The 23,353-nt window shown below is 46.2% G+C and overlaps 1 protein-coding gene across 1 annotated transcript in view; it reads left to right on the top strand.

Moving 5' to 3' along the window:
- The window catches only part of LOC131188537 (rabphilin-3A-like), a 289,054-nt gene that overhangs the window by 26,088 nt on the left and 239,613 nt on the right, over positions 1-23,353 (top strand). Inside the window, exons 5-8 of the mRNA XM_058163849.1 lie at positions 3,220-3,306; positions 13,059-13,245; positions 19,119-19,232; positions 20,321-20,488. Coding sequence (XP_058019832.1) covers positions 3,220-3,306; positions 13,059-13,245; positions 19,119-19,232; positions 20,321-20,488 — 556 coding nt within the window. The remainder of the gene's footprint in view (positions 1-3,219; positions 3,307-13,058; positions 13,246-19,118; positions 19,233-20,320; positions 20,489-23,353) is intronic.

Below are 23,353 nucleotides of genomic sequence, written 5' to 3' on the forward strand. Positions count from 1 at the left end.
CCAGAGCCTTTCTAGGCATCTGGGGGAGGGTGAAAACAGCCTTCCCCACCCCCTGGAGGCCCTCTGGAGCTGGAAACGGCCCATTTGGCAACTTCCGGTGGGACCGGAAGGCCTGTTTTTTGCTGTCCCCAGTCTCCAGAGCCTTTCTAGGAGTCTGGGGAGGGCGAAACGGCCTTTCCCTCCCCCCGGAGGCCCTCCAGAGCCAGAAACGGCCCATTTGGCAACTTCTGATGGGTCCGGAAGGCCCGTTTTTTTGTTGTCTCCAGCCTCCAGAGCCTTTCTAGGAGTCTGGGGAGGGCGAAACGGCCTTCCCCCCCCCGGAGGCCCTCCAGAGCCAGAAACGGCCCATTTGGCAACTTCTGGTGGGACCAGAAGGCTCGTTTTTTGCTGCCCCCAGCCTCCAGAGCCTTTCTAGGAGTCTGGGGAGGGCGGAACGGCCTTCCCCCCCCGGAGGCCCTCCAGAGTCAGAAACGGCCCATTTGGCAACTTCTGGTGAGTCCGGAAGGCCCGTTTTTTTGCTGTCTCCAGCCTCCAGAGCCTTTCTAGGAGTCTGGAGAGGGTGAAAACAGCTTTCCCCAACCCCCCAGAGGCCCTCTGGAGACCAGAAACGGCCCTTTTGTCAACTTCCTGTGGAACCGGAAGGCCCGTTTTTTGCTGTCCCCAGTCTCCAGAGCCTCTCTAGGAGTCTGGGAGGCGAACGGCCTTCCCTCCCCGGAGGCCTCCAGAGCCAGAAACGGCCCATTTGGCAACTTCTGATGGGTCCGGAAGGCCCGTTTTTTTGTTGTCTCCAGCCTCCAGCGCCTTTCTAGGAGTCTGGGGAGGGCGAAACGGCCTTCCCCCCCCCGGAGGCCCTCCAGAGCCAGAAACGGCCCATTTGGCAACTTCTGGTGGGACCAGAAGGCTCGTTTTTTGCTGCCCCCAGCCCCCAGAGCCTTCCTAGGAGTCTGGGGAGGGCGGAACGGCCTTCCCCCCCCGGAGGCCCTCCAGAGTCAGAAACGGCCCATTTGGCAACTTCTGGTGAGTCCGGAAGGCCCGTTTTTTTGCTGTCTCCAGCCTCCAGAGCCTTTCTAGGAGTCTGGGGAGGGCGAAACGGCCTTTCCCCCCCCCCCACAGGCCCTCCAGAGCCAGAAACGGCCCATTTGGCAACTTCCGGTGGGATCGGAAGGCCCGTTTTTTTTGTTGTCTCCAGCCTCCAAGAGCCTTTCTAGTCCCACCGGAAGTTGGAAAACAGGCTGCTTCTGGTCTCCTGAGAGCCTCCAGGGGGGGTGGGGAAAGCCATTTTTGCCCTCCCCAGACTCCTAGAAAGGCTCTGGAGGCTGGGGAGAGAGAAAAACGGCCCTCCCCCACCCCCCCACCCCCGAGGTCCTCTGGAGGCAGGAAGCAGCCTGTTTCCCTACTTCTGGTGGGCCCACAAGGCTCAAAAATCAGCTGGCTGGTGCGCACATGCGCACCAGAGCTGAGCTCGCATGCCCACCGATACGGCTACGTGTGCCACAGGTTTGCCATCACGGTCCTAGGTCCTTGAGGGTCCTAGGAGGGTCGTCTACGAGGTCATTTCTGCCCAACTTGTATTTGGTGTTCTGATTTTTTTTTTTTTTTTGCCAATGTGCAGGACAGAGCGTTTATTAGTTGAGATTTGGAGTTGCCAAATGCGAGATCATTTTGACACGTAGTCAGTGTCGCTTCGTAGGGCAGCATCATTGCCAGTGATGTTAAATAATTTTACGTCATCAGCAAAGAGGACATAGCTGTTTATTCATTCTCAACTCATTTATTCATTCGTTCATTCATTCATAAAATCTGTTGGCCGGCCATCTTACCATGGGCTAACTTCAAACAGTCACTCAGAACCTGGTCGTAATTCAAGGACTACCTGTAGATCATGCTGCTATACAGGTAGCCCTCCACTTACGACCCAATTACGATGTTGTTATGTGGCTAAGTGAAAAATTTGTGAAGTGAGCTTTGCCCCATTTTACGACTTTTCTTGCCCCATTTGTTGTTAAGTGAATCCCTACAATCGTTTAGTTAATAACCTGGTCGTTAAGTGAATCTGGCTTCCCCCATTGACTTTGCTTGGTGGAAGGTCGCAAAAGGAGATCACGTGACTCCGGGATACTGCAACCGTCATAAATGTGAGTCAGTTTCCAAGCATCCAAATGTAAATCATGGGAATGCTGCAATGGTCGTAAGTGTGAAAAACGGCCATAAGTCACTTTTTTTTTCAGCGCTGTTGTAGCTTTGAATGGTCACTAAATGAAGTGTTGTAAGTTGAGGACTACCTGTATTTGAACCTCTCAAGGGTCTTGAGAGAGGCTACCTCAGGTGCATTGTGGGAAAATATTTTGGGGTCCAAGTTCCAATATCAGAAGTTAAGAAAGTAATGCTTTCGTATGTCCTCAATTTACGACCACAATTCAACCCCAGTTTTCCATTGTTAAAGTTTAATGACCATTTAAACGTATAGCAGCACTGAAAGAATAATAATTTATGACCGCATTTCAGACTTACGACCATTGCAGCATCCCTATGGTCACGTGATCAAAACTCAGGCACTTGGCAGCTGGTTCATATTTATGACGGTTGTAGCGTCCCGGAGGGGGTCACGTGATCCCCTTTCGCGACATTTTTAGCCGGCTTCTGCCAAAGAAACCAGATTTGCTTAAGGACCACACGATTCACTTAACAAGTGCAGTGATTCGCTTAACAACGGTGTCAAGAAGGCTTCTAAAACGGGGAAAAACTCACTCAACCACTGCCTTGCTTTGCAACGGACATTTTGGGCTTGATTGTGGTCGTAAGTCGAGGACCGCCTAGAAACTTGGGGGGGAAATCTGTTTTTTTGCAATTAATATTTATATTATTATTTCAACTTGCATTAATATTTATATTATATTATTATTTTATTTGCGCAAAATCACAGTATACACAGCAAACGAGATAACTGCTGGATTTCGTGATTTCACAGATCACTAGTCGAACACTTACTATTATTATTATTATTATTATTATTATTATTATTATTATTATTAACAATAATATTTATTAATATTATTAACATATTTATTATTTCAACTTTTTCCTTTGCAGGAGGCAAGATATTTCCCCACATTTTTAGAAATTGATGCTTTCTCCCCCATTTCCCGACTCATCCATCCAGCCACCCACTGGTGTCACCAGGTTTTGGATTGATTAATTTTTCTCTCTCTCTCTCCCTAGAAAGTTTGCACGAAGTGTGGCATAGAAACGCCGGGTGCCCACAAACGGCCCGTTTGGTTCTGTAAGATCTGCAGCGAGCAGAGGGAGGTGAGTTTTTGCAATGGGACCACAATTCTGCTGATAATGGTGGCGGTGGTGGTGGATATCTTCATTTGCTGTTTTTATTATTATTATTATTATTATTATTTATTAGAGTTTTATACCGCCCTTCTCCCGAAGGACTCAGGGCGGTGTACAGCCAATATAAAACAATAACAATGTACAATTAAAACAAAGATTAAAAAACTTATTATATAATTGGCCGAAATTTAAAACGTTTAAACCTAAAAACCCTTAAAATTCATATAAATTAATTCAACCCCAGTTAAAATTGATATTTAAAATTTAAAAATTTAAGCCAGTCCCGCTCGAATAAATAAATACGTTTTCAACTCGCGGCGAAAGGTCCGAAGATCAGGCACTTGGCGCAAGCCAGAGGGAAGTTCGTTCCAGAGGGTAGGAGCCCCCACAGAGAAGGACCTTCCCCTGGGGGCCGCCAGCCGACATTGCTTGGCGGACGGCACCCTGAGAAGTCCCTCTCTATGTGAGCGTACGGGTCGGTGGGAGGCGTGAGGTAACAGTAGGCGGTCCCGTAAGTACCCTGGCCCTAAGCCATGGAGCGCTTTAAAGGTAGTAACCAAGACCTTAAAGAGCACCCGAAAGACCACAGGCAGCCAGTGCAGCCTGCGCAGGAGTGGTGTTACGTGGGAGCCGCGTGCGGCTCCCTCTATCACCCGCGCAGCTGCGTTCTGAACTAACTGAAGCCTCCGAGTGCACTTCAAGGGGAGCCCCATGTAGAGAGCATTGCAATAATCCAAGCGAGAGGTAACGAGCATGAGTGACCGTGCATAAGGCATCCCGGCCAAGGAAGGGGCGCAACTGGCGAACCAGGCGAACCTGGTAAAAAGCTCTCCTGGAGACGGCCATCAAGTGATCTTCAAACGACAGCCGTCCATCCAGGAGAACACCCAAGTTGCGCACCCTTTCCATTGGGGCCAGTGACTCGCCCCCAACAGTCAGCTGTGGCTACAGCTGACTGTACTGGGGTGCCGGCATCCACAGCCACTCCGTCTTGGAGGGATTGAGCTTGAGCCTGTTTCTCCCCATCCAGACCCGTACGGCTTCCAAGCACCGGGACAGCACTTCGACAGCTTCGTTGGGGTGGCCCGGGGTGGAAAAGTACAGCTGCGTGTTGTCAGCGTACAGTTGGTATCTCACCCTAAAGCCACTGATGATCTCACCCAGCGGCTTCATATAGATGTTGAACAGGAGAGGCGAGAGAATCGACCCCTGTGGCACCCCACAAGTAAGGCGCCTCACGGTCGATCTCTGCCCCCCTGTCAACACTATCTGTGACTGGTCAGAGAGATAGGAGGAGAACCACCGATAAACGGTGCCTCCCACTCCCAAACTCTCCAACCGGTGCAGCAAGATACCATGGTCGATGGTATCAAAAGCCGCTGAGAGATCTAATAGGACCAGGGCAGAGGAACAACTCCTGTCTCTGGCCCTCCAGAGATCATCCACCAACGCGACCAAAGCTGTCTCCATACTATATCCGGGCCGGAAGCCGGACTGGAACGGGTCTAGATAGACAGCTTCATCCAGGTATTGGGGTAGCTGCCACGCCACCACACTCTCTACAACCTTCGCAACAAAGCGAAGGTTGGAGACCGGACAATAATTTCCCAAAATAGCTGGGTCCAGGGAAGGCTTCTTGAGGAGGGGTCTCACCACCGCCTCTTTCAAGGCGGCGGGGAAAACCCCTTCCAACAAGAAAGCATTAATAATCCCCCGGAGCCAGCCTCTTGTCACCTCCTGTGTGGCCAGCACCAACCAGGAGGGGCACGGGTCCAGTAAACATGTTGTGGCGTGCAACCTCCCCAACAACCTGTCCATGTCCTCGAGAGCCACAGGGTCAAAGTCATCCCAAACAATCTCGACAAGACGCATCTCCGCCCTCTCACTTGGATCATCCTAATTTTGGTCCAAACTATCCCGAAGCTGAATGATTTTATCGTATAGATAACCACTAAACTCCTCGGCACGTCCCTGCAAGGGGTCATCCCGCACCTCCTGATGAAGGAGAGAGCGGGTCACCCGAAACAGGGCGGCCGGGCGGTTATCTGCAGACGCAATGAGGGTGGAAACGTAGGAACACTTCGCCTCCCTCAGTGCCACTAGATAGGTCTTAGAATAAGACCTAACTAGTGTCCAGTCAGCTTCGGAACGACTGGACCTCCAGGTACTCTCTAGGCGTCTTCTCCGGCGTTTCATCTCTCTCAGCCCCTCAGAAAACCAAGGGGCCGGTTGAGATCTGCGCCGGGTCAGAGGCCGCAAAGGCACGACACAGTCCAAAGCCCCAGCCGTGGCCTGTTCCCAGGCCACAACTAGTTCTTCAGCCGTGCCGTGGGCCAGATCCTCAGGGAATCTGTCTGTTTGTCAGGGGATGTTGTGTCTGCGGTCCCCGAGCCAGGCGTCCTGCCAGAAAGTGACTTGGAAAGTGAGGGGGAAGGGTCATCAGGACTTACCTCTGGAGCACCGGCTTCCCTGGCTCAGCTCCAGGAGCCAGAGGCAGGCCAGGTGGAGGAGATAACGAGGCCTCCGTCCCCTGACTCTTTTCCCCCCAGGCCATGCCTCCAGACCCAGCTGATGGCAATCAGACCTGGCTGGACCCTAGGTTTCGTAGGCAGGAGAGGCGGGAACAACAGAAGCAGGGGTGGGGCAGGCCTAGGAAGTGCTGAGTCATGGAGCCACACCCCACAGGATATAAAAGCAGCAGGGCTGCTATACCATTTTGTGGCAAGCAAATCATCTTCTTAACTAGAGCTGAAGTACTGCTTGTTCCTGGTTGACTCATCAAGAGAGATAACACTTGGCAGATGCTCGCTAGTTTGCTGCCAGAGCTGATAGTTGCCAGCTAATTTTAAGTCATCGCTCGGACTGAGGCGAGGGGGACAGAACAGGGAAGATTATTTTGATCAGTTTTTCAACATAGGCCAGTGATGGCTAACCTTTTTGCCATCGCGTGCCAAAAGCGGAGGGAGCGCCACGTGCGTGGCCACACCCATAATTCTGTGTGCCCCATCTCCCCCGCATGTGCCTGCTCCGCCCCCCCACTTTTGGCATGCGATGGCACGGTGGGCCTGGAAGGACCGTTTTTGGCCCTCCCCAGGTTCCAGAGCCTTTCTAGGAGCCTGAGGAGGGCGAAAACAGCCTTCCCCACCCCGCTGAAGGCCCTCCAGAGGCCGAAAACGGCCTGTTTGCCAACTTCTCGTGGGACCAGAAGTCGGCAAATGGGCCGTCCCCGGCGATGGGGAAGGCCGTTTTTGCACTCCCCAAACTCCTAGAAAGGCTCTGGAGCCTTCCTCACCCCCACCCCTGGCTCTCCAGAGGCAGGAAACAGTCTGTTTCCCTACTTCCAGTGGGCCCAGAAGAAGCTGAGCTCGCGTGCCCACCGATATGGTTCCACGTGCCACCTGTGGCATACATGCCATAGGTTCACCATCATGGACCTAGGCCCTTTAAAGACGTGCGGAATTCAACTCCCACTTGGGAATTCTGGGAGTTGAAGTTCATCCATCTTAAAGAATGCTGGCTGAGGAATCTGGAAATTGAACTCCACCCATTTTAAAGAATGCTGGCTGGGGAATTCTGGGAGTTGAAGTCCAACAAGTCTTAAATTTGCCATGTTTGGAGACCCCTGCCTTAGATGGCAAGAAATGAACCAAGTGTACGACACACACTGGGCTGGATTCCTTTGAGGATTTAATAATAATAATAATAATAATAATAATAATAATAATAATAATAATAATAATAATAATAATAATAATAATAATAATAATAATAATAATCTGTATCTGATTGTTATTTTCTACCATGATATCAGCTACACGTTTATTTCTCCATGTTGTCTTTTCTTGTCCAATTTTAAAGAATAAATATCTCGAGGCAGGAATTAAAGTCTGTTCTAATCCGTTGAGCACCAAATTACATTTTATTTAATTTTTCCAGGATGAGAAAATAAATTTCTCTCGGGGGGGGGGGAGCGAAATGTCTTATCTGGCACGGTTTCCATAGGCCTAACAATTTTGTGTGTGTGTTTGTGTTTAAAGTGTGCCCTGGTTGAGTTTTTGATGAGCTTTTGCCGGCAGGCAGAAATTAAATTGAGTTTCAGGGTTTTGCCTTTCTTTCTGCGACAATTGCTCTTCCTTTTGTGCGAGGCTGTATAGATTAAAATATGTTATTTAATAAGTTCCCTTCGTCCCCAATCTCTGTATTAAAATCTAAATTGGAAGGAAAAGTGCGCTCTCGCAAAGAAGTGGACGGAGTGAAGTTGGTGACTGGCTTTCGTGTCCTCTTATCATCCATGAGGTTTTGACCCTCTTCTTAACTAAAATTACTTTTCTCTTGGCTTGGATGTGTTTTCAGCAGAACGTCTCCAAAAATTTCCTCCTTGGCTTTTTATAGAATGCATTTATGGCTAGCCTTCGACTTACGACCACAATTGAGCCCTACATCCCTGTGGCTAAGTGAGACTGGCGACCGTCATAAATATGAACCAATTGTCAAACATTTAGATTTAGACTTAGAATAACTTTATTGTCACTTTGAATGTACCCTGATCGGCATCCATTAAAATGAAATTTCGTTGCACACAGCTCTCAAAAAGTCACCGCCTCCACTATATACTACATAAACATGACAGAATAAATAAATAAAAAATTATACATATACCCACATATATTGTATGACACAGAGAAACAACTCAGTCTATTTCAGATATTTGAATTTTGATCACGTGACCCCGGGACACTGCAACGGTCGTAAGTGTGATATGTGGTCCCTTTTTTTCAGTGCCGTTGTAACTCTGAACGGCCACTAAGTGAACGATTGTAAATCGAGGACTACCTGTGTCACGTAGCCGCACCCAATCTTGCAATGTTGTTTTGTCACGGTTACTAAAAGAAAAATTGTGATTTCCAGAGGAAATGTGTATTTCTCGAAGTTTGGGATATACAATTGTTTGTGCCTTTTGCACACACGTGCCCAAACTGTTAATGACTATCGGGGTCTCTTTTTTCTGCCCAACCTCCCAAATTCAAGGTCACTATTTGGAATTATTGTTACTGTTATTTTAAATTTTTATAGCCGCCCAGCCTAGGGGAGATTAAAATAAATTTTAAATAATAACCACAACGGAGGTTCACAAACAACACCTATCTAATTGTTTAGAATTGGGTTGTTTTTTCATAGGTGTTTTCTGCCCCCCCAAAGTCTTCTAGATCAGGGGTTTCCAACCTTGGTCCCTTTAAGACTTGTGGACTTCAACTCCCAGAGTTCCTCAGCCAGCAAAGGAACTCTGGGAGTTGAAGTCCAACAAGTCTTAAATTTGCCATGTTTGGAGACCCTGCCTTAGATGGCAAGAAATGAACCAAGTGTACGACACACACTGGGCTGGATTCCTTTGAGGATTTAATAATAATAATAATAATAATAATAATAATAATAATAATAATAATAATAATATTAATAATAATAATAATAATCTGTATCTGATTGTTATTTTCTACCATGATATCAGCTACACGTTTATTTCTCCATGTTGTCTTTTCTTGTCCAATTTTAAAGAATAAATATCTCGAGGCAGGAATTAAAGTCTGTTCTAATCCGTTGAGCACCAAATTACATTTTATTTAATTTTTCCAGGATGAGAAAATAAATTTCTCTCGGGGGGGGGGGAGCGAAATGTCTTATCTGGCACGGTTTCCATAGGCCTAACAATTTTGTGTGTGTGTTTGTGTTTAAAGTGTGCCCTGGTTGAGTTTTTGATGAGCTTTTGCCGGCAGGCAGAAATTAAATTGAGTTTCAGGGTTTTGCCTTTCTTTCTGCGACAATTGCTCTTCCTTTTGTGCGAGGCTGTATAGATTAAAATATGTTATTTAATAAGTTCCCTTCGTCCCCAATCTCTGTATTAAAATCTAAATTGGAAGGAAAAGTGCGCTCTCGCAAAGAAGTGGACGGAGTGAAGTTGGTGACTGGCTTTCGTGTCCTCTTATCATCCATGAGGTTTTGACCCTCTTCTTAACTAAAATTACTTTTCTCTTGGCTTGGATGTGTTTTCAGCAGAACGTCTCCAAAAATTTCCTCCTTGGCTTTTTATAGAATGCATTTATGGCTAGCCTTCGACTTACGACCACAATTGAGCCCTACATCCCTGTGGCTAAGTGAGACTGGCGACCGTCATAAATATGAACCAATTGTCAAACATTTAGATTTAGACTTAGAATAACTTTATTGTCACTTTGAATGTACCCTGATCGGCATCCATTAAAATGAAATTTCGTTGCACACAGCTCTCAAAAAGTCACCGCCTCCACTATATACTACATAAACATGACAGAATAAATAAATAAAAAATTATACATATACCCACATATATTGTATGACACAGAGAAACAACTCAGTCTATTTCAGATATTTGAATTTTGATCACGTGACCCCGGGACACTGCAACGGTCGTAAGTGTGATATGTGGTCCCTTTTTTTCAGTGCCGTTGTAACTCTGAACGGCCACTAAGTGAACGATTGTAAATCGAGGACTACCTGTGTCACGTAGCCGCACCCAATCTTGCAATGTTGTTTTGTCACGGTTACTAAAAGAAAAATTGTGATTTCAGAGGAAATGTGTATTTCTCAAGTTTGGGATATACAATTGTTTGTGCCTTTTGCACACACGTGCCCAAACTGTTAATGACTATCGGGGTCTCTTTTTTCTGCCCAACCTCCCAAATTCAAGGTCACTATTTGGAATTATTGTTACTGTTATTTTAAATTTTTATAGCCGCCCAGCCTAGGGGAGATTAAAATAAATTTTAAATAATAACCACAACGGAGGTTCACAAACAACACCTATCTAATTGTTTAGAATTGGGTTGTTTTTTCATAGGTGTTTTCTGCCCCCCCAAAGTCTTCTAGATCAGTTTCAACCTTGGTCCTTTAAGACTTGTGGACTTCAACTCCCAGAGTTCCTCAGCCAGCAAAGGAACTCTGGGAGTTGAAGTCCACAAGTCTTAAAGGGACCAAGGTTGGAGACCCCTAGTCTAGACAGTATTAAAAAAGGAACAATATTGAGGCTTTATCCTACAGATGAAAGTATAATGAGAAAAATATTACCCTGTTTCCCTGAAAATAGGACCCAACCGGAAAATAAGTCCTAGCATGATTTTTCAGGCTGCTCGTAATATAAGCCCTATTCCCCAAAAATAAGCCCCAATTAAGATTGTCAGTCAGATATATCATGTATGTATCCAGATATGCAAGCAAAATGTTGGAGATGTAATTGTGATGATGCTATATATTTTCATATTTGGTGGACTCGTAAGAAGATTAAGGCTTTTTGGATAAGGATCTGGTGGATTATGCAAAATGTTTTGAAAAAGAAGATAAAGTTCCTACCGCAATTTTTCTTATTGGGAATTATTACGGACCGTACAGTAATTGAGACTAAGTTGACTTTAAACTTAATAACAGTGGCAAGACTACTGATAGGACAATACTGGAAGAAAAAAAGAGTTACTTACAATAAAAGAATGGATATTGAAAGTTGCTAATTTGGCTGAGATGGCTAAAATCTCAGCCTTTTTGAAAGACACCACACAAGAAAAATAGCTAACTGAATGGAAAAAAATGGATTGAATATACGCAAAATAGATATCAGATTAAGAGATTTCAGATTGCTTTTGAATGATTAGGATGTATTTATCTTTGATTTGTATGGGGGAAGTTAGGATTTGAGAAGAAGGGGAGGATTATAATTCGTGGTAGGGAAAATTTAGCGAATGATTGTTTTTTCTTTTGAACTATACCTTGTGTTTGTTCTGGGAAGCCGGGGGAGGGGAGGGGAGGGGAGGGGAGGAAGAGGGTGGTTTTGGAGAGAGGGGGAAGGGGATGGAGTGGGGGAGGGGGGGAAAAGCGGGGGGGGGGAATTTTTGTAAAAACTTTTTCAATAAAAAAAAAGATTGTTTTTTTAATTTCATTTTGTCACAACAGTATACACAAACATTGTCATAAATAAAACAACATATCATGAAGAAAATATATATATATCTATAAGTAAAAAAATATGCATCCGCTATATTAATTTGATATAATGAAGGGAACAATAGGACAGGAACGGTAGGCACTTTTGTGCTCTTATGCACGCCCCTTATAGCCCTCTTAGGAATGGGGTGAGGTCAATAGTAGACAGTTTTTGGTTGAAGATTTTGGGATTTTGAGTAGAGACTATGGAGTCAGGTAATGAGTTCCAAGCGTTAACAACTCTGTTACAGAAGTCATATTTTCTGCAATCGAGTTTGAAGCGGTTGACTTTAAGCTTAAATCTATTTTTTGCTCTTGTAATATTGCGATTGAAGCTGAAGTAGTCTTTTACAGGAAGGATATTGCAATAGATGATTTTGTGTGTTAAATTGTCATTTGTCATTTAAATTTAATTTGTGTTAAATTGACATTTGTCAATTGACAAAGTCATCTGACATTGCCAGTCAGATGGATGCATTTAGTACCCTATTTCCCCCAAATAAAACCTAACCAGAAAATAAGTCCTTTTGGAGCAAAAACTAATATAAGACCTGGTCTTATTTTCGGGGAAACCTGGTAGATTGTGCAGAGATGGATAAACTGGCATTAATAATAAAAGATAAGGAAGAAACAGAATATTTTTTAACATGGGATATGTTTTATCAGTGGTTGGTTAAAAAAGGTAGAAATTAGAGGATAAAAGATTTTTGAAACATATAAGCAAGTGAAGTAAAAAAATTTTTTACTATATTAAATAAATTGTAGCATTTTAATTATGGATGTTATTATAATTATTATTTTTACTACTAGTTTATTAATATTTTGCATAAACAAATGGATCCAGACAGTACACTGTTCATTAAGCACCTATGTATTTTAAAGAAGAAAAAAAATGTATAAATAAAATAACTTTTTTTAAAAGAAGGAACAATATTAATCATTATTACGAAATGCTTTGGGGATGCGGCTACAAAGAAGTTTATTTTCCATAATTTTACCCTGATTCACCTTGCACCAGTGGTTCTCAACCTTTATAGTGCTGCGACCCCTTTAATACAATTCCCCATGATGTGGTGACCCCCAACCATAAAATTATTTTCGTTTTGAATTTATCGCGCCTGAAGCCATATTGGCTAGCGATCTGAACTGCTTGCGATTGCCTTGAGGACGGAGGCATTAAAGCGGAGACTCCTCCCCTATTAAGTTTATGGCGCCTGAAGCCAGATTAGGCTAGCGATTGGGAGTGATTGCAGCTGGCTTGAGAGGGAGACATCAGAGCCAAGATTTCTCTCTTTTTTAATTCATCGCGCCTGAAGCCGAATTCGGCTAGCGATTTGAAGAGCCTGCAGCTGGCTTGTGGAGTCAAGCATTGGAGCGCGATTCTTCGACTCGCAAGTATACTTCCCATATTTCCGATGGTCTTAGGCGACCCCTGGCAAATCGCCATTCGACCCCCAACCGCTGCCTTATACAGACAATCAGTTTTGCAAGATTCTGCGAATGTAGCTTCCACAATGAAGTAGAATTATTTCATCTTGTTACCGTTTGCTCTGTGTGGGAGGGCTGACATTAATTTTGCAAGCCTGAAAGCGAATGAATATTAAATGAATATTAAATAAAGTGAAAAATCAATAAAAAATAAAGGAGCAGCCCGAACACTAAACTCCTCCTTTCTTTCTTTTTTTTCTTTTTCTTTTTAAAAATGTCTTCCTTAGGTCTGGAAGCGATCCGGAGCCTGGTTTTTCAAAGGCCTCCCCAAATGCATCCTGCCATTAAAAGAGACCAGCAGCAGAAAAGCCAAGGAAATCCACCTTAGGCCCCGTCCTCCTCGCCCGGAACCATCATCGCTGGAGCTCCGGGGCAGCGGGATGGATCACACCTATACCTGGGCCAGGGGAAAAGGTTAGCCCCCCCCCCCCCCCACCCATGAGAGACATGGGGGATCTTGGGAATGAGAAACAAAAGCTCAACTTCAGCAATGTTAAGATGGGTAGACTTCAACTCCCAGAATTCTCCAGCCAGCATGTGACGGGGGAATTCTGGGAATTGAAGTCCATCCTTTTTTAAACCATTCTGGCTGGGGAATTTTGGGAGTTGAAGTCCACCCGTCTTAAAGCATTCTGGCTGGGGAATTTTGGGAGTTTTATTTTATTTTTATTTTCATTTATATCCCGCCCTTCTCCGAAGACTCGGGGCGGCTTACACTATGTCAAGCAATAGTCTTCATCCATTTGTATATTATATACAAAGTCAACTTTTATTGCCCCCAACAATCTGGGTCCTCATTTTACCTACCTTATAAAGGATGGAAGGCTGAGTCAACCTTGGGCCTGGTGGGGCTTGAACCTGCAGTAATTGCAAGCAGCTGCTGTTAATAACAGACTGTCTTACCAGTCTGAGCCACAGAGGCCCCCCCATTGAAGTTGAAGTCCACCCATCTTACAGCATTCTGGCTGGGGAATTTTGGGAGTTGAAATCCACCCAACTTAAAGGATTCTTGCTGGGGAATTCTGGGAGTTGAAGCCCCCCCCCATTTTAAAGCATTCTGGCTGGGGAATTCTGGAAGTTGAAGTCCACCCATCTTAAAGCAGGCTGGCTCGGGAATTCTGGGAGTGGAAGTCCATCCATCGTAAAGCATGCAGACTCAGGAATTATGGGAGTTGGAGTCCACCCAGCTTAAAGGATTCTGGCTGGGGAATTCTGGGAGTTGAAGTTCACCCATCTTAATGCATTCTGGCTGGGGAATTTGTAATGTCTGGAATGGCATTAGAATAGAATAGAATAGAATAGAATAGAATAGAATAGAATAGAATAGAATAGAATAGAATAGAATTTTATTGGCCAAGTGTGATTGGACACACAAGGAATTTGTCTTGGTGCATATGCTCCCAGTGTACATAAAAGAAAAGATACGTTCATCAAGGTACAACATTTACAACACAATAGGTCTCTCGGTTTGAACAGAGGGTTGGACTAGAAGACCTCCGAGGTCCCTTCCAGCCCTGATATATGTTGTTCTAAGCAATTCCCTGTTTTACACATTTCTCAGCCAAAGGTCCCTTTCACGGGGACCAGCCTGCCAACTAAATTTAGCTCAAAATTAGATGATAGGAAGGCAGTTAGATTGGCAAGGGGGCCCCTTAATTCTTCCTCTCCATAATCTCATCTCCCCATCCAACAGCTGCCTTCTACAGATTTCCTCCCCGCGGGCTGCTTAAATAGCAGAAGGGGGGTGCAGATTACCTCCTCGCCCCACACTGTAAAGTGGGTACAATTTCCCAGTTCAAATAGCCACCCTGGGTCTTTTGTCAGCTAAATTGAGGCTTGTACCTTTGCTTCTCTCCCTTCAATTCGAATTTGCAAGGAAAAAAAGGCAGAAATGCCAGATGACGGGTGGGTGGGAAGGCATGTAATGAGGTTTAGTGCTAATACACCCTCGTAGATTTGGGGTGGGTGGGGTGTTTCCTTTTTTTCTAGGAAAAAGAAAAAAGAACATCGGAATTGATTTAACAGCCACCATATGCATGTTTGAGTCACGCTTAGCTTGTGACAGCTGCGAAGTCTCTGCAGGTTTCTGGGGTTTTTTTTTTCCTTTTAAAAAAGGGATTTTTATGAAGTTTCCAAAATAAAAAAAAAAGTGAAAATACAAAGTCTCTGCAGATTTCTAGGGTTGTTTTGTTTTTTTTAAAGGATTCTACGAAGTTTCCAAAATAATAAAAAAGTCAAAATTCAGAATTACCGTAAAGGAGGATAAATGAGGTTAAAGGCCACCGGTGCAGTTCATCCTCGTCTTAGGACGGCAAATTAAGCCCAAAATTTCCGTTGTTAAGCAACAACCACTGTTAAGTGAGCTTGGGCACATTTTATGACCATTCTGGCCGCAGTTGTTATGTGAATCCCTGCAGTTGTTTAGTTAGTAACACGGTTGTTAAGTGAATCTGCCTTCCCCCTTGACTTTTGCTTTGTCACATGACCCCAAGACACTGTGACCGTCGTAAATATGAGTCGGTTGCCAAGAGTCTGAATTCTGAACAGGTGTGTTGTGTTTCGTCCAATCTCACCTCAGCCGGGGTCTTCTTATCTGCTTCCGAACACGGAGGAATCTTCTAGTATGCCTCCCGGCCCCAGCCCTGGCTCCATGCCCAGACAGGCTGAGGAGGAAGAAGTACCTCCAGCCCACAGCTCTGGCTCCATGCCCAGGCAAACGGAGCAACTAGACCCCTCCCCCTCCCCCACAGCATGTGAGCCTGAGGGAGGTCAATTGCCAACAGCTGCCGACTGGAGTGACCCTCGCGTAAGAAGACTTGATAGGCGGAGGCAACAGAAGGAAGGGAGGGGCAGGCCTTAATGAGTGCTGAGTCATGGAGCCACACCCCATGGCCTATATAAAGGACCTGCTTTCTGGCAGTCTCTGAGTCAGGCAAAGTCGAACTTATCTTGCTGAAGTCACTTTCTGGTCTCCTGCCTGCCCTGAGGACTTTGCTAGGACTTTGGCAGAGCTGCAGAGGCACACCTGATTCGGATTTCCCTGACCCGGCCGTCAGCGGAGGAGTGGGACACGACAAGGTGACCCTGGGGATGCTGCAACAGTCATAAGTGTGAAAAACGGTCATAAGTCACATTTTTCAGTGCCATTGTAATTTCAAATGGTCACTAAACGAAATAGTTGTAAGGGGACGACTACATTATTTTATAAACGTTTTCTATCAAATTATAATTCAGTGTAAATTTCACTCTGGCCACCTGTTTTCCCAGTTTATTCCTCCCCTTACAACAGTTCATTTAGTGACCATTCAAAGTTACAACATGACTGGAAAAAAACTGAGCATTATTCAGACTTAACGACCGTTGCAGCGTCCCGATAGTCACTGATCAAAATTCAGACGCTCGGCAACTGATTCATAGTTATGACAGTTGCAGTCTGTCCCCGGGGTCACGTGATCCCCTTTTGCGACCGTCTGGCAAGCAAAGTCCATGGGGAAGTCAGATTCACTTAACAACCGTGTGACTAATTTAACAACTGCAGTGATTCACTTAACGACAGTGGCGGGAAAGGTGGTAAAATTGAGCAAAGCTCACTTAACAACTATCTTGCGATTGTCGTAAATTGAGGACGACTGTTATATCCAAAACCTCCTGCCTATTTAAGCATAACATCTTGACACGCTCATATTCCTCTTCCTGATTCATTGCCAGTAACAATTTAGATACCTGAGCAATAAGATGTTCATCAATGGCGCATCAAAGTCTTTTTCAAAATCGGCTCCTTTCAGCTGTCAAAACCGAATTCTTTTTTCTTTTTTTTTTTATCCATTTTAAATCTTCCAAACAATCGAGCGTACGTAAAAAAAAAAATTGACAAGTAAAACCTTCCTTCTTGAGATTTTTCCCTTGTTTTTCAAGACGGTTTTCTCTTCCAAGGAATGTTGATCGCTCGTCATGTGTTAACCAAATGGGTTTAATTATCATTTTTCTCCTGAAGTGTGCTGAGCCGGCTCCCTAAACACGACAAACCCTCTGAAGTGAACTCAAAAGATTCCTTTATTAGGAGCGCCGGCAGCCCGGGCAAAAAATTTCTCTCTCAGGCTAACAAATCCGTCAGGGCGGAAGATGAATACTTGTCTGCCACATCTATTCATCTCCGCCCCCTGCCTTTTATCCTCAGAGCTAGGATGGGGCTTCGTTAGCAATAGTGGCTCTTCTGTCTTGAGGACCGGCCCATGGATTTCCACTGTTCTCCTCTCCTCTGCCTTCTATGCATCCACACGTCAGGCACTGGACCCAGCTGTTCCTCCTCTTCCTCATCAGCCACCTCCAGACCTGGGGGCTGTTGACTCTCCATCTGAGGGATGACGGACAGCCTTTGTCTCTCTCTCTCTCTGTTGTGTCTGTGCCCCCCCCCGAGCCGAGCCTCCTGCCAGAAAGTGACTTGGAAAGTGAGGGAGAAGGGCCATCAGGACTTACCTGGCTCAGCTCCAGGAGCCAGAGACAGGCCAGGTGGAGGAGATAATGAGGCCTCGTCCCCTGACTCTTTCCCCCCCCAGGCCATGCCTCCAGAGCCAGCTGATGGCAATCAGGCCTGGCTGGACCCTAGGTTTCGTAGGCAGGAGAGGCGGGAACAACAGAAGCAGGGGTGGGGCAGGCCTAGGAAGTGCTGAGTCATGGAGCCACACCCCGCAGGATATAAAAGCAGCAAGAGCTGCTGTGCCTCTTCGTAGCAGGCAAATCAACTGCTGAACTAAGAGCTTGAAGTACTGTTTGTTCCTAGGTGACTCATCGGCGTCGAGGGAGATAACAGAGAGACTTGGCAGACGCTCGCTAGTTTGCTGCCAGAGCTGATAGTGCCGGCTAATTAAGCCATCGCTCGGACGGAGGCGAAGGGGGACAGAACACTCTCTGACAGCTCCATTCCCGCTTAACCCTCAGAGCTCTCAGGTTGCCTTGATGCTGACCTTGACTCCCACGCTTCTTCCTCCTCCTGTGATTCGGCTACTGGAGGGGCCGGTGGTCGACAGGCCGCAACAAGAAGTGGTTTTGCACCTCTAAAAAGGCACTGCTTAAAGTTTACATTTGTCTTAACTTTATCATAACTTAAGTAGCTGTGCCATCCAAATTTCAAGTCACGTCCCTCTAGTTCTAATACAGGTAGTCCTCGACTGGCAGCAGTTCTTTTAGTGACCATTTGAAGTTACAACAGCACTGAAAAAAGTGACTCGTGATCGTTTTTCACACTTACGACCGTTGCAGATTATGAGATCAAATTTCAGATGCTTGGCAGCTGACTCATGTTTATGACGGTCGCAGTGTCCCCAAGGGGATCACGTGATCCCCTTTTGCGACCTTCTGACAAGCAGAGTTATTAGGGAAGCCGGATTCACTTAACAACCGTGTGTGTCGTGTCCCCCTCCGACGACCGGGTCTAGGAAGTTCGTATCAAGCGTGGCCACGAAGCCTCTGCAGCTTTGCCAAATTCCTTTCAGATTTCTCAGGGCAGGCAGGAATCCAAGTTGTGACTTCAGCAAACTAAATGAGACTTTGCTTGACTCAAAATTACTTGACTCAAGCTGGTCCTTTATATAGGCTGTGGGGTGTGGCTCTATGACTCAGCACTTATCCAGGCCTGCCCCTCCCTTCCTTCTGCTGACGTCGCCTCTTAGATCTCCAGAAGCGGGGATCCTCCCACTATGAATTCTCTTCCGCTGGATCTGCTGCCGGTAATTCCAGCACGTGGCTGGCTCCCTGCTCACACGCTGTAGGAGTGAGGTTTGTTTGTTCATTCCTGACATCCTGTCCGGCCATGGGGCCAGGGCTGTGGGCTGAAGGCATGACAGGCCGTTCCTCTTCATTATCAGACTCCGAATCTGATAGCAGGCCTGGGAGGAGACGGGAGGGGCCCGGCTGAGGAAAGGAGGGAGGACGAGGCACAACAGTGACTAACTTAACAACTGCAGAGATTCACTTAACCGCTGTGGGAAGCAAGGTTGTAAAATGGGGCAAAACTCACTTAATAACTGTCTTGCTTAGCAACGGAACTTGTGGTTCTGAATGGAGGACCAGCTGTACTATTAACTGCTATTATTAATACCAAGTCCACAGTTTATAATTCTCTTTTTTTAAAAAAAAAATATTGGGGTGTTGGGTAAATATATCCTCAACGTGTATAGGTAGTCCTCGCCTTACGAGCGCAGTTGGGACCAAATATTTCGTCATTAACTGGTGCAATTGTTAAGTGAGACGAATGACGGTCTTCACCATTTTGTCTTTGTTTCCCACAGTTGTCTCCAGCGACAGCGACAGCGATTCTGAGATCAGCTCCTCGAGTTTTGACGATCGGTCCTTGTCCGTGGGATCAAAGGGTTTCCAGATGAGGAAGCGCGCAGCAGACTCCGGTGAGCAAACCCACTGTTCGGGAATGCGCAAATATGTGTAATTGTGACCTCACACTTCTTGCGGTCATTGGGCGAGTTTACAGAAGACGATGAAAAGCTATTTCATGCAGCCCTTGATTTACGACTCCAATCGAGCCCAAAATTTCTGGTTTTTTTTTTTGTTTTTTTTTGTTGTTGCTTTGAAGTCGAGATGGATTTTGGTTCATTCTCACTCGCTCGCTCACTCACTCATTCATTCATAATGGACAGTGGTGGTGCAGTGATTAGAATCCAGTATTGTAGGCTAAATCTGCCCACTGCCGGGAGTTTGATCCTGACTGTCTCAAGATCGACTCAGCCTTCCGAGGTCGATGAAATGAGGATCCAGATTGTTGCTAGTGATACACTGACTCTAGACCATTTAGAGAGAGCTTGTTGTGTCCCACTCCTCCTCTGACGGCCGGGTCGGGGAAGTCCATATCAAGAGTGCCTCTGCAGCTTTGCCAAAGTTCTGTCAGAGTTCTCCGGGCAGGCAGGAGACCAGGATGTGACTTCAGCAATCCAAATTAGACTTTGCCTGACTCAAAGAATGCCAGAAAGCAGATCCTTTATATAGGCCATGGGGTGTGGCTCCATGACTCAGCACTTATCCAGGCCTGCCCCTCTTCCCTTCCTTTTGCTGACGTCGCCTCTCCACTCTCCGGAAGCGTGGGTCCCTCCAGCCTCCAGCTGCCGGCAATTCCAGCTCGTGACAGGCTTCACACTCCCCAGGCTCACATGATGTGGGGGAGGGGCCCAGCTGCTCCGTTTGTCCGGGCATGGTGCCAGGACTGGGGGCTGGAGGCATGTCAGGCCATTCGTCTGCACTATCAGCGTCCGGCAGGAGACGAGAGGGGCCCGGCTGTGGTGGTGGGGGCGAGCGAGGCACAACAGAGCTGTAAAGCGGTGTAAAGCGGTATATAAGTCTAAAGGCTATTGCTATTCAATTTACATTTTTATTCACGGGAATTTTGTCCTATTGGCTTCCTATCCAGCAATAAGGCTGGTTTTCATACTCAGGATCACGTTCAATTTATTGTTGTTATTATTATTATTTCTGCTTCCTCCAGTTTCCAGTGGCGAGGCTGCCCGGTTGCCAAGCGGGAGCACCGGACGGGCTCTGGGAAGCACCAAATCAGAAAGCCAAAGCAGTCTGGGTAGCGAGCGATACAGTGCCCCGGAGGGCTACCAGAGTGACCGTGAAGATGGAGATAGCGATACCGTCCGAAGCGCTCCTGGTAAATAGGGCAAAGAAAATTACCTCTTTTTTCCTGGTTAGGAATGTGTTGTGACTTGCCAGCGGCCAGCAGAGTTGGCAGCAGATTCGGACAATAAGGAGGTTGGGGAGGAATGTGGGCCAGTCCGGGAGTCTAGGGAAGGCTCAGACAATGGCTCTGAGTTGGAGGCAGAGAGGGGACCAGGGCCATCTGGGAGTTCTTTGCTGCCTCCGGAGTCTGACATCAGCGAGGCGGAAGAACAGTGTGAGCCTGTTCCCAGTGTGCGCATGTGCAGAGCTGCCAGGAGACAGGAACAATTAAGGAATCAAGGGTCGACTTGGGAGTAAGGCTTGGAGATGATCGGCCCCTCTCATAAGACATAAAAGAGAAGCGAACGGGATGTGAGCTTTTGCAGGAAGCAATTCGTTCATCTGGCCAGTTCAAGATTTGAAAATTCTGTTTGTGACTCTGCGCCAAGTTTGGCCTTGCCCTGCGTCTGGAAATTAGCTCTTTGGCAGCGTTCCACGGGAGATAGGTGGACCTTCCTCTGAAAGACGGTTTATCAAGCCTTGCGGACTGTAAATGGAAGTAATTTAAAGCCGTATGACTTAAAGAGGTTTGCCCAGGACTAGGTTTGTGCTGTTTAATTTCTAAGGAAGCCTAGGTTAAAACAGAATGGGAGAAAAACACAGACTTAATATAATATAACAACAGAGTTGGAAGGGACCTTGGAGGCCTTCTAGTCCAACCCCCTGCCCAGGCAGGAAACCCTACACCATCTCAGTGAAATGGTTATCCAACATTTTCTTAAAAATTTCCAGTGTTGGAGCATCCACAACTTCTGCAGGCAAGTCGTTCCACTTATTAATTGTTCTAACTGTTAGGAAATTTCTCCTTAGTTCTAAGTTGCTTCTTTCCTTGATCAGTTTCCACCCATTGCTTCTTGTCCTGCCTTCAGGTGCTTTGGAGAATAGCTTGACTGCCTCTTCTTTGGGGCAACCCCTGAGATATTGGAAGACTGTTTTCATGTCTCCCCTAGTCCTTCTTTTTATTAAACTAGACATACCCAGTTCCTGCAACCGTTCATTGTATGTTTTAGCCTCCAGTCCCCTCATCATCTTGGTTGCTCTTCTCTGCACTCTTTCTAGAGTCTCAGCATCTTCTTTACATCGTGGGGACCAAAACTGAATGCAATATTCCAAGTGTGGCCTTACCAAGGCCTTATAAAGTGGCACTAACACTTCACGTGATCTTGATTCTATCCCTCTGTTGATGCAGCCCAGAACTGTGTTGGCTTTTTTGGCAGCTGCTGCACACGGCTGGCTCATATCCAAACTTGATTTGGTTGGGAAAAAAGCGGGTTAAAAACAGGTAGTTCTTGACTTAACGATCACAATGGAACCCAGCCTTTCTGTTGCCAAGTGTGTTCAGGCCCATTTTACGTGCTTTCCAAGTCAAATCGCTGCACATGTCAAATGAATTTGGTCATGAAGCGAGTTTATTTATTTATTTTATTTATTTATTTATTGAATTTTTATACCGCCCTTCTCCCGAAGGACTCAGGGCGGTGTACAGCCGGAGATAAAATACAAAGTATATACAATTAAAAACAAATTAAGACCTAGCAAAATTACAAAACGGCTAATGATTAAAATTAAGTTTAAAATATTTAAAAATATTAATAAAACCCCAATTTAAAATCAAAATTATTATGCCAGTCCCGCTTGAATAAATAAGTATGTTTTGAGCTCACGACGGAAGGTCCGAAGATCAGGCACTTGACGTAGGCCAGGGGGGAGTTCATTCCAGAGCGTCGATGCTCCCACAGAGAAGGCCCTACCCCTGGGGGCCGCCAGCCGACACTGTTTGGCGGACGGCACCCTGAGAAGTCCCTCTGTGAGAGCGTATGGGTCGGTGGGAGGCATAGGGTAGCAGCAGGCGGTCTCGTAAGTACCCGGGTCCTAAGCCATGGAGCGCTTTAAAGGTGGTAACCAAAATCTTGAAGCGCACCCGAAAGACCACAGGAAGCCAGTGCAGACTACGGAGCAGTGGTGTTACGTGGGAGCCACGAGCGGCTCCCGTTACTACTCGCGCAGCCGCATTCTGGACTAACTGCAGCCTCCGGGTGCACCTCAAGGGCAGCCCCATGTAGAGAGCATTGCAATAATCCAACCGAGACGTAACCAGAGCGTGAGTGACTGTGCATAAGGCATCCCGGTCAAGGAAGGGACGCAACTGGCGGACCAAGCGGACTTGGTAAAAAGCCCTCCTGGAGACGGCCGCCAGATGTTCATCAAAGGATAGCCGTCCATCCAGGAGGACGCCCAAGTTGCGAACCACTTCCTTTGGGGCCACTAACTCGTCCCCAACAGTCAGCTGCGGATGCAGCTGACTGTACCGGGGTGCTGGCATCCACAGCCACTCCGTCTTGGAGGGATTGAGCTTGAGTCTGTTTCTCCCCAGGGGAGTTTGCCTTCCCCTGCTGACTTCGCCTGTCAGAACCCGGCTGGGAAGGTCACAAATGACGATCATGTGACTTCCCCGCTGCTCCAACCGTCATAAATACATGCCAGTTGCCAAGCGCCTGAATTTTGATCGCGTGACCCTGGGGACGTTGCTGTGGCCAGAAGTGTTAAAAAAACCCAGTCATAACTCATTTTTTTTGAATGCCGTTGTAACTTCGAACTGTTTCTAAACGAGTGGTTGTAAGTGGAGGGCTACCGTATTTACCCGAAAATAAGACCTAACTGGAAAATAAGTCAAACGTGAGCCCTACCCCCAAAATAAGCCCTAGTTAAGATAATCAGCCAGATGGATGCATTCAATACTGTATTGAAAATATCAAATAGCATATGAGTAAATTTAGGAAATATTTTGTATTAGATA

This window comes from Ahaetulla prasina, chromosome 1 (genome assembly GCF_028640845.1).
Source record: "Ahaetulla prasina isolate Xishuangbanna chromosome 1, ASM2864084v1, whole genome shotgun sequence".
NCBI lineage: Eukaryota > Metazoa > Chordata > Lepidosauria > Squamata > Colubridae > Ahaetulla > Ahaetulla prasina.